This window comes from Triticum aestivum, chromosome 1D, assembly GCF_018294505.1.
Source record: "Triticum aestivum cultivar Chinese Spring chromosome 1D, IWGSC CS RefSeq v2.1, whole genome shotgun sequence".
Classification (NCBI taxonomy): Eukaryota; Viridiplantae; Streptophyta; class Magnoliopsida; order Poales; family Poaceae; genus Triticum; species Triticum aestivum.
This window is the reverse complement of record NC_057796.1, coordinates 442,211,515-442,223,191: the sequence shown is the minus strand read 5'-3', so window position 1 is coordinate 442,223,191 and position 11,677 is coordinate 442,211,515. Positions and strand designations below refer to the sequence as shown.

General features: G+C 43.7%; 1 protein-coding gene across 1 annotated transcript; it reads right to left on the bottom strand.

Annotated features, from left to right (window-relative positions):
* Positions 1 to 4,812: 4,812 nt before the first annotated feature.
* LOC123173949 (non-classical arabinogalactan protein 31) lies at positions 4,813 to 5,715 on the bottom strand. Its single transcript, XM_044589973.1, has 2 exons — positions 5,441 to 5,715; positions 4,813 to 5,335 (listed from the first exon to the last, which is right to left on the bottom strand). Exons 1-2 carry the CDS (start codon positions 5,619 to 5,621, stop codon positions 5,031 to 5,033), a joined length of 486 nt encoding a protein of 161 aa, XP_044445908.1. The 5' UTR covers positions 5,622 to 5,715; the 3' UTR covers positions 4,813 to 5,030.
* Between the last annotated feature and the right edge of the window lie 5,962 nt (positions 5,716 to 11,677).

Below are 11,677 nucleotides of genomic sequence, written 5' to 3'. Positions count from 1 at the left end.
AGGTCCGTTGGAGGTAACCCGTGAGTCTAGTATTATTCCAGTGTGATTATCTGAATTCACGTACGCGTACTGCGTTCCCTACTGCGTATGTTTCGAGGAGACGCCCGGCAGCTTGCAGTAGTGGATCTGAGAGTATCAGCAAAACGAGGGCCGGCTCGTTGGATGGATGAGAGAAGGCATCTCGAATGCATACATATACGTGCACCAGAAACCATGCAGCATTACGTAGCGTTCAAGGCATATTGGATCCTTCATCTCGCTGCATCGGGATTCTCGGAACGTATGCTTTCGTCTGGACTGGCGATGAGTTCAAAGTTTCTTCTTCTCCTTGGCCCTTGCTGTATCGGTTTTTCACCGGTTTTTCATAATTAATTGGACAACGATCTTTTTCCTAATTAACGAAACGGGCAAAGCTTTTGGCCACGTTTCAAAAAAGAAGTTTCTACCTCTGCTTGAGAGTGACCAAAGGCAGATAGTGACACAAATGCTACGCACGTGTCCTTCTGATGAGTTAGGTCAAGCGGTGCATCTAAATCCTTAGGTAGAATATCCGGTGGAAACGAAGTTTACAATAAAAACTTAAACTTGTCAATGGAGAGCAAGATTTGAATATGGAAAACGATATGGTTCAGCCGGTGGATTATCACGCTCGTGTCCGCCGCCTTGGTTGCACGGCACGCGTCCCACGTGACTTGGTGGACCTGACTCCCCACGATCTCTCCTTTCTGCAATAAGGCCTCTGTTTGCAGGAAAAACTGTAACAATACCTCTGTGATAAAAATTATTAAATTGCAACAAGGTCTCTGTTGCAAAAACAATCTGCAACTTGACCTATGTTTTGCAAAAAATTCTGCAAGATGACCTGTGTTGCAAAAAATAACTGCAACACGACCTGTGTTGCAATGGTAGAGGGTGACGCTCAACCGTTCAACCCACTAGATCCAATATCTCACGAGGAGGCGGATCTTTTAAAAAGATCAGTCGGCCGATGCGTAGCATCGCCCTTTGAATATCCGGTATCTAATCTGGTTTCCACCGAATATTCTCTCAAGTCCCAAATGGGTAGTTTTCATGGAAACAAGATTTGAAGAGTCAACTCGTAACGGAATCAATTGATCGAGAAACTACCATGACTTTTGTTTAATCAGTAGTCAATGATACCTCTTGGGAATGTTTGCTTTCGGTTGTCTTTGGTGAAGACAAATGCTTTTCTTTGTAGGATCCAAAATTTCAATCAAAGTATCTCTAACAAAGTTTCCAAATCATGAACGGTTCTCACTGATGCATTGCTTGTGTCGATATCTTTGAAACATAGATCACATCTTGATAGGGTTGTACGAAACTTTCTTCGGACGCAACTTGCACTTCCAACGATGGATAACATTCTTATACTCCTTGGGATGGCATACTTGTACTTACCATATGGTAGTGCACTCCAGCGAGATGCAATGCGTGCTTCTTGTGTGGTACAACTTTCATATCAGATCAACATAATGGTATAATAAATGTTGTACGAAATTGGACTCCAAGAGCAAAGTATAGAAACTATGCAACATGCATTAAGGGAAATAGGAGGAAGACATACATAGAAAGGGAATTGCGAACTTCCAGAGGATTGCAAAGGCACCATATGGGATTTGTTCGACTGCCATAAAGCAAAGCTATCTCAAAAGACAATTGATGGTGCTATGACAATCATGAAAACTGATCGAAGGCATTGGTGTAGAGCTTATTTTGGTTAAATTCTAATTGTGATCCAGTAGATAACAATATGAACAACCGAAGAATAGTAGGAACTAGATATACACCAATCATAAGCATGCTTGAAGTGATTAGAAGAAAGGTGATGGTAACAACATGTTTGTCCAAATATTTCTAGGAAAATTAAGGGATATGTCATACATTCTTGTAACCGCCATGCCATGGAACGTGAAATATGTATATGAGATCAAATAAATCGATCATGAATACACTGTTAATTTTACTTAAAACACTTGTAGTTGTTGGTATTGGCAACTTCCTAGGCCGCCATGCCCTCACGCGGTATAATGCATATACTATATCGGTTCTTGACACATTCACTGCCAACTTCTACATTGTGGAGTAGATCAAGACAAAATTATGATAATCGCTTTGAGTCGATTGAAGGCATGCCTAGCTCGCCTTTCTCTACTATGCCAAGGCCACTGTCACCAATGTATGGTGTCATGCCTAGGAGGCTTGGTGGGGATAGGAGGATAAAACACAATGAAAAACCCAAATTTCATGTGCTTCAAAGACACAAGGGTTGGTACGAGGATAAAATTCTCTGCATTCAAAGAATACGGGCACAATAGGAAGAATTGTGAGAAAAAGATGGCGGTCACAAAAACATCTATTACGACAACATCATTAGCTCATGTTGCACCATCGTCTTCGAATCTCATGAGAAAACTATGGTACACATCCTATAAGTATATTCATTTTGCAAAAGATTTTGGCCTAACGTTTAAATCTACATTTCTTGCAGTTAGCCAGAAAGCTCTAACAACGACAAGTCATCAAGCGCAAGCAAACCCACCACCGCGGTTGTTGGATTGTTTTCATCATAAATGAAAAAAGGGATAGTGATAGTGTAAGAAGCTTAAATGCAAAAGATAAAGAAACAAGTTCAAGAGTTATTTATCCAATCTATCCTTAATGAGTTGCTTTGAAATAACAAGATCCGTATGTGAGCAAATTACCTCTCTAACTAAAGATATTAGTGGATTGATCAAGTGAAAAAGAACAAGACCCACTCTATCAATGAGGAGAGAATGACTAAGTCCAAGAGGGATGGAGGTCTTGGCTTTAGACATTTTTATGCCTTTAACATAGACATGCTAGCAAAGATTGGGGACTTCTAAACATTCCAAATTCCTATGTAGCCAAGTGTTAAAAAAACAAATGCTTCACAAATGGCTTTGTCCTAAATGCAAAAACAAAGCAAGGAATGTCATACACTTGGAGTAGTGTTCCAAAATTTATTCACCTACAAAGGAAATGGCTAATATGGAGAATAGGAAGCAGAAAGAATGTAAGAATCTGGCCAGACCCAAAATGAGACTATGACCCGGGCACGGTACCAGAACTGGTTAATGTAAGAACTAGGGGATGTGATAAGGATTTGGCGTAGGATACTTACAGGGAAAAATGTTAAACATCCCTATAAATATTGATTACTAAGACAACTTAGTTGGAATTTTGATCCCAAGGGACTGTTTTAAATTAAGACATCATACTACGTCTATGTTGTGGGGTTTAGCTAGTTCCTACACACAATGATAGATTAAGAAGTTAAATGGGAGAAGTTGTGGAAATAAATACGCCCAAATCACTTGAAACAATTCTTTTGGAAAGTAGCGCACAATATCTGACCAACATGTACAAATCTGAGATGAAAAGGTGTGGAAGTGAGGAGAAATGCCTAGTCTGCAAGAGACAAGTTGAGGATGATGCTATTTCTGAAGTGCAGAACTATTTGGAAAATGTTGAACATGGAAGGCTTGAGGACAATTCATGGACAAGTAGTCAGCTACTGAATACATAAATAAAATACTGGACATGGAGAGTGAAAAGAATAATCATGGTGGTGGTGTTGCTCTGGCAATGGTGGACCGAAAGAAAATACGCCAGGGAAGAAGGCAAGCATAGAGATATTGATGCCCTGTATCATATAATTGTTAAGAAATCTAGAAAGTATTGTCAAGACTTTTTGAAGGAGAAGAAACTAGAGCAGAGGGGACAAACTAGATGTCATGCTCCGAAAGGTAAAATGAACTAAAAGTCAACATAGATGGCACATTTCACTCTGAATAAATGATTGGAGATTGGGGAACTTCCATATCCTCAACCATAGAGGAGAAGTGATAGTTCGCACAGTGGGGAAAATGGAGATTGTTGCTAATCCGTCATGGTTGACGTTCATTCTGGAGAACTAGCAACAACAAAAAGAACAAAAGTCGCCAGTTTTGGAACATATTCTGTGTAGCCGAAACAAGTGGTAGACAATGGCAAAACAGAAGGATCTATATTATGCCTAACTTTGGAAGAATTAAAGGAGCACCTGAATCAATTTTTTGAAGCCTAACCGTTACCTTTGCTAGCAGAGAATGTAAAAGTACCTCACTCTCTAGCAAGTTATGATAGCACTTCAAAATTGTATGATGATTTGCCACCGGATCATGTGATCCCCCTTGTACTTGATTTCGTGACGATCAATTTTTCTCCACCCAGTGTGTAATTCAAGAGCTTTGCCTTTGCCTAATAAAAAGGTGTGACATTTACATTTCAGCCCTTAACTCGAACCCACTACTCTGATTTACCCCCACTTTTAAAGTGTGCTCAAATTCGCCCCTCTGTCGTTAGGTGATCTTACAGAAATGCCCTTCTGTACCGTTTCCGTCCAATCAAAGGGTTTTGACCGTCTACAAGACGTTTCCTGGATATTTTTACACCTCTCTCCAATGTCACTTACGTGTGGGACCTACGCAATGAAAAACTAAAACTAAAAGCTCTCTCTTCCTCTCTCAGTGTGTGTCACTTACCTAGTTCGGGAGCCAAATTGGATTTCCGGCTGCATCTGCACTACCTTAAAAAGATTTGCAGGCTTTTGGGTCAAAAAGCATATAAATGCTTGATCTCAGCAAATATAAAAGCATGACCCAGTTTCTTATTCAAACAGGCCCACTTATACTTGTCCTCGTGCATCTCCACATCTTGGGGAAAAGTTTTCCGGAAAATGGTAAACCTACCTTGAATGATCATCTATTATGAAAAACAAAAACTTTGAATGATCATCAAAATAGTTAACATACGTTTTTCCTGTAGTGTTCCGAGCATGCAGTTGTTGGTAATTAAAAGAAGTTTAGGAAACCACTGCAACAAGAGAATAAATTTAAATAAACCTTGCAGCACAGCACATCCCCAGCTAATTACTAAAGCATCTCCAACAGCTGATTAATCCAAATTTCGTTTATTCAAGTCCTACGAGCACATGACGGGCGGAAGGATCAGTAGCAGTTGTTGGGGTCGCTGGGGCGGACGAAGAAGTTGCCGACGGAGTAGAGCGCCTGCAGCCCGTCGCCGCGCTGGACGAAGGTCTTGAACTTGAGCGGCAGCCCCTCGCCGGCAGCAGGTTCGTCGGCGAGGTCGCACGCGGTTGACGACGAGCTCTCCACGTACACCTTGCACTCGTCGTTGGTGAAGGACGCCATGTGCGCCGACTGGACGGTGAAGTAGCCGCCCTGCCCCGATGCCCCTGGCAACTTCTTCAGCCGCCGCGGGCCGTGCCGGCACTGCAGGTACACCTCCACGCCTGCTTGCATAAACACACACATCAAATATGTTTGGATCGATGCCAGAATGAAGGAGCATGCACGGGATGAGGACGTAGTTAAAGAACGCAGAGATAAGAGTTAACCTTGGAGCGGGGAGGCGTCCATGTCGGCGTTGTAGCCGATGTACCTGCAGGTCTTGCACCAGACCATGCCCTGCACGCCGATGGTGAAGTTCACGGCGGAGGCGCCGGTGCCCGGCAGAGAGAGGAGCACTGCGCAGAGGGAGAACAGAAGAAGGCACTTGGGTAGCACTAGCACAGCCATGGTGGTGAGGTGGTCTTTTCCCTCCTAGCTAGCTAGCTAGAAAAGGCTACTGGGCAGACAAACGTAGCTAGCTATTGGCTAGGACAAGATCAAGTAGTAGCTAGGAATGATACGTTGCGAAGACAAGAAGCTATTGGTTGCAAATTTATAGTACTACTTGTATGACGACAGTGTGAGGTCCTGTCTTAGAGCATCCTCTAATCCATCTCCTAAAATTTAGAAGCCGTATATTTAGAGGATCATATTTGCTCCTCTAAAAAAATAGTTGTTTCTAATCGATCCGTTGAAGTTCAAGAGTAATTGTTTTGTCAAATTTCATTTATTTTTGGGCCACCGACTTAAACTTAACTACTCCCCATGATCCAATTAATTGACGCAGTTTTAGTACAAAGTTGTTGTACTAAAGTTGCGTCAATTAATTTGGATCGGAGAAAGTACTACATTATTTTATTGAACAACATCTACTTTACCAATTATTCGCTAAGAGAAGCTATCCAAAGAAAACTAAAAGAAAAATTACACACTTCAAATAGAAAAACAACTTCCCTAGTTGCTCCCACTAGCCCGATCAATGAGTTCGCTATGTCTTCATTACCTACATTGTTGCTTTCTCTATTGACTTCTCGAGCTTGCACACTTCTTTCTTCACCGCCTCCTCATACTTGGACTTTGTGTCCTCTCTTGTCTTATCTCTAGCAAGTAGTACACGAACATCTAGCAAATTTTCTCACTATCAATAGATCAATGTACTTTTGTTTACAATACCAAAATTTGCATCCATCCTACATACAATTTTGAGCAAATAATGAGTTTCAAATTGCGACGAATCCGAAGAATAACCGTACAAAATGGCTCACTCCTTCCTTTTCACACTTGTAGAACACCCATTCGGGATGTTTCGGCATGCTTGAAACTAGGCACCGAACTAACCACGACAGTGGTCACACTTGATAACCAGCAGCGGCGAACCGATGAGCTGATGGGCGCCGAGAGGAGGACATACATGTGAGTCCGTCGAATCCTACAACGGCAGCGACCACGGTAGATCTGTCGATATAGGCCCTGCTAGCAATGAGAACCGACCAAATCGACGTGGGGAGGACAGCGGTGGGTGCTACGAGAGTCGGCGCTGGCGTGTTGTGGCCGACGAACAAGTAGGGCGGTGCTGGAGTGGATGCAGCGTGGGGTGGGGTTCGTGAGGCCGAGGAGGGAGGGGAATCTTTTTTACTCCATGGATGGGCGACCGAGTAAAAATAAGAGTCGGGGCGGACGAGGAGGATAATTTATTGCTCTAAAGCTTTTAGGAGATCAGTTAAGTACTGTTAGAGAAGGAAAACTGAAATTTTACTTCTCTAAAGCATTTTAGGGGATCGGTTAGAGATTCTCTTAGGCCCCTAGCTGAGCAACTGCATGAAACTAGTAGTTGATTAAGATGGTTTCTTGGTTGTTGTTTACGCATGTTGGATTAATTAGGGGAGATCATCACTGGTAGAGAATAGGCCTTTAGTCCCGGTTCGCAAAGGCCATTAATCCCGGCTGTGCAACCGGGACTAAATATGCGTGACTAAAGGCCCCCCCTTTAGTCGCGCCTCTTACGGACCGCAACTAAAGGCCCGTCCACGTGGGCGCCAGGAGTCCGTCGGGGCGCAGGACCTTTAGTCCCGGTTCTCGTGGCTAACCGGGACTAAAGGCCTCCTCCGCAGGTTTAGGGTTTTAGCCCCCCTAAACCTGGTTTCTTTTTAATTTGTAGTGTTTTATTTCTTTTATATTTTATTTTGTGTTTTATTTTAATTTCGATGAAGTTTCAGTACACATATTCTACGCTACTATATACATGCATATGAAATTTCAAACAAGAAGAATTCAAGAGGAATATATAATATATATTCAATCTCGGGTGACCATATACAACTTCGAACAAGTTTCCATACACAATTAGGATGGATGACCATATACAACTTCGAACAAGTTTCAATCTCGGGTATGCATATAAATTTCTTCGTCCTCGGTATAGTGTTCTCCTTTAGGATTGATGACTTCCCTCATGAAAAATCCTGCTAATTCATCTTGAATTGGTCGGAAGCGAGCTTCTGGACTAAGCCTCCTCCGCAAGTTATCCGTCGCCTTCCGCACGCTATCCGATGCCTTCCGCTCAGAGGTGTGTCTCCGGATGTTCTCACAAATATAGTATCCACATAGATTGGTCCCCGGTGGCTGCTTATCCACATTAACTAACCTTCTAAAATCTAGCTCATGTTTGAATTCACCGACAATTTCTTCTGAGAACCGTCTCCAAACCCTACAGGGCAAAGAAAATTAAATGAACAAGGGAGTTATTAGTTACTTGATATTAGGAAATGAACGAAAGAGACCGATCGATATAGAGCTCAAATGATTGAAAATAATTACTTTTGCAGCATTTTTCTCATGTCGGCCCAACGCTTTGGATCCGAATCCATAGAGTCCATGATTAGAACTCTGGAGGTGTGAAGTTCAATATTTAGCAAAATCCAGTGGAACCTGCGGACACGTTACATGCACAGTCATGCATAACTCATCGATTAGACATACCATGCATGGAGTAAACAAAAGAGAATGGGCACAAGAGAGAAACACTCACCCAAAATGGTAAGGAAATAGAATATGACTTTTGAGTTGATGCTTTCTAAGAAACTTGTACAAGTCTTTCTCCACGTCTTCGGGGTGATTTTGTAACACATGTCCATTAACGATATGTGGGTCAATGAACCCAACATCATGGATGTTTCTTATTTTGCATTCCCAAATCTTCAATCTACATAATAGTTAGGACTATATATATATATATATATATATATATATATATATATATATATATATATATAGTGCAGGCAATGAAGAACGAGATGAGGTAGAAATAAATCACTTACAGAACGTAGCAACTCAGCATAGATTTGTCGAGCTCGCGCAGATTGAACAGCTGGAACAATTCACTCATATGAACTTGTACAGAGTACCGTTTGGTGTGATGCTCCTCTGTAACATCCGCATAAACATATTCTTTGTCGGCCCATGTTATGAATTGCTTGTACCAACGTAGCAGATTTCGCATTTGTGGTGGTAGACTCTTTTCCCGCGCAGGCTCGACGAGAGGCCCATTCCGCACATATCGTAATGCTATCTCACATACTGGCGCATCCTCAAGGCCTAAGAAGGCACGAAGAGTCAAACCCATCTCGAACACTTGTTTCATGGCACTCGCTACAGTCAATCCAAGTGCTGCCGCAGCTGCTATGATCTCGGGGTCCTCTTCCGGACCGGCTTTCACTATGAGCAGGGGCATCGATTGTTTATTCTGCATCCCGAGCTGGTCAACTTGTTTCCCGCTTTTTTTACTTTCTTCTTTCTCCTCCTTCAATATTTTTGCTTGCCTACGAAGTTCATGTCCATAGTCGTCAGGCATATTCAGCTCGGCTTGGGACGGTGTCGTCAAAAAATCCTTAGCCCACTTCTTTTGCTTCTCAGTGAATACTTGCTTGGGCTCAGGCTCTTTTTTCGCCTTCGTATCCGCCTTCCATTTCTCATAATGAGCAGACGCGGCCAATTTGGTTTCAGCTTCACTAAGTTCCCAAGGCCTTGGGAGGAGAGGCTTCAGTGATGGCTCCGGTACCCTTGTGGTCTTAGGTACATAAGGGTCCGGGTTAATAGTCCAGGAGCGGGTTTCCTTGCTGTCCGCCTGCTTCTGCTTCTTCGCCGGAGGTGGATTGGGGGGCGTCGTACCCGCCGGAGGAGGATTGGGGGGCGTCGTACCCGCCGGAGGAGGATTGGGGGGCGGCGGCTGCTTACCCGCCGGAGGTTGTGGATCGGGGGACGGCGTCGAATGGCGTGAAGGAGGTGTAGGTGAACCACCACGACCACCACCACCGCCACCACCACCACCACCACCACCACCATCGGAGGGGGGTGGACTTGTTAGCCTTGGCGCCTCGCCTGGAAACACTATGTACTTCTTTTTCCATAGAATGATCTGGCGCTTGACATCTCCAAGTCTTCTCTCCCCTTCGGGTGTAGCTTTGTCAATCTCCAGGTCCTCAAACTCTTGGACTATGTCTTCCACCGTGACACGAGCATAGCCATATGCAATGGGGTTGTTGTGGTGGAGTGCTCCAGGTGTACAGGGTAAAGCACTGCCGGTAGCTACCTTCGTGGAAACGTTCCCCACGGGATAATGCAGATCACATTCTTTCATCTCCTTTACATCATCCACGGGGTAGTGAGGCTCCGGTGCACGAATCTCGATCATCGGTGCATTAGCACTAGGCGGGGCATCCGTGGAAGCCACGCTACTTCTCCGCTGCTGGCTTCCGCGGTCCGCTTCATGATCTTCATGTGGCCCTGCAGCCGATTTTTCTTTTACTAGTTCATGCACGGTCTGCTTCAACTCATGGAGTTCCGATGCAAACTTCGCCAAAAGATCTGCATCCCGGTCCGTCTTTCTCTTACGGCTTCTGTAACAGTACGGGTCATTGTCCTGGGAAAACCCTACTTTCCACGGAATTCAGCCTTTGCCTCGTACACGTCCTCCGTGTTCATCATTCCCGAGGGCTGTTATCAGTGCGTCTTTCTCTCTGTTGAACTTGATCAAGCCCTCTTGAGCTTGGGTCATTGCGTCAATAAGGGCTTGGGTGGGAGCAAACTTTTTCTTCCGGTGAACACACACCCCTGTCTCCGGGTCTAGCGATCCCCCATGCCCGTACCACCAGCTTTTGGCCCTTGGGTCCCATCCCTCTGTACCTAGAGGGATTCCTCGCACCCTCAGGTCCTCCTCCATCTTCTGCCACTTAGGCTCCGAAAGGCGGTATCCTCCTGGCCCCATAATATGATGGAACTTTTTCTTACTCGCATTATCCTTATTTTTTTTGATATTTCCTTGAAATGCTCCGACTTTTTTTTGCCTCACAAATTCTGGCCAATCATCTTTCAGTTTCTCATGTTGTCCATTGAAATCCGGAATCTTGCCCTTGTTGACATAGTCACGGGTTAAATTTTTCTTGAAGTTCCGGAATGCTTCGCCCATCTTCTGAAGAGCGAACTCTTTAACTAGCCTCCTCCTCTCACGTCCACCCGGAACCTCGTTACCGAATTCATCGACTTTGTTGTATTCCGGAGGTAGAATGAAATGTTCCATAAGCTTTCTCCAGCAATCCTTTTTCGTTCTCTTGTCGACAAAACTGAAACCAAGACGTGCCTTCTTTGGCTCCTTCCATTCCTGGACGGTGATCGGGACGTTGTCTCTAACAACGACTCCGCATTGGTTGATAAACTTTGAGGTGTGCTGTAGGGGCTTGCCGGCTTCACTGACAAAATCAATGGCATATGTTTCTCCTGTTTTCATCGCCTTGGATTTGCCACGCTTTGTCGTACTCGATCTGGCCGAGGGCTAAAAAAAGAAAGAGAGTCGCGCGCGTTAATACATATGTATTCACATTTCAGTAAGTTTGTATCACGAGAGGCTCAATGTATATATATACCTCGCCGGAGGTGGTTGCTACTTGCAATTCGAGATCGTCGTTTGTTGACGGTTGACCTCCGTCGACAATGTCCGTTCCTTCACCTTCTTGATCATCGACAATGTCTGTTCCACCGTCAAGGTTTAGAAAAGAAGAGACTACATCCTCTTCTTGCTCATATTCTGAGCCCGGCGCATAAGGAATCTCGTTGTTTATGATGCCCATTAAATAATGTTCAGCCTCCGGATCCCTAAGCGGCTCGGCTCTATCGTCCGCCATATGTCACTCCTGCATGTAGTAAAAATTAATTAAGTATAAAGGAATTAAAAAATAAGATTAAGGGGACATAGAGGAGGAGGAATTAAAAAATAAGATTATTGAGCACTAATTTGCATAGAAGTTTTTGTTTGAGCACTGCCAAGTATTTTCTTTTTCCTTTTCTTATTTTGTTTTTCCTTTTCTTCTTCCTTTTCTTTTTCCTTTTCTTCTTCCTTTTCTTTTTCCTTTTTTTCTTCCTTTTCTTTTTCCTTTTCTTATTTTGTTTTTCCTTTTCTTCTTCCTTTTCTT

Coding starts and splice junctions, on each gene's coding strand:
- LOC123173949 (XM_044589973.1), bottom strand. CDS start 5,621: ATGGCTGTGCTAGTGCTACCCAAGTGCCTTCTTCTGTTCTCCCTCTGC. Junction 5,336..5,440: donor GGACGCCTCCCCGCTCCAAG/GTTAACTCTTAT, acceptor TTATGCAAGCAG/GCGTGGAGGTGTACCTGCAG.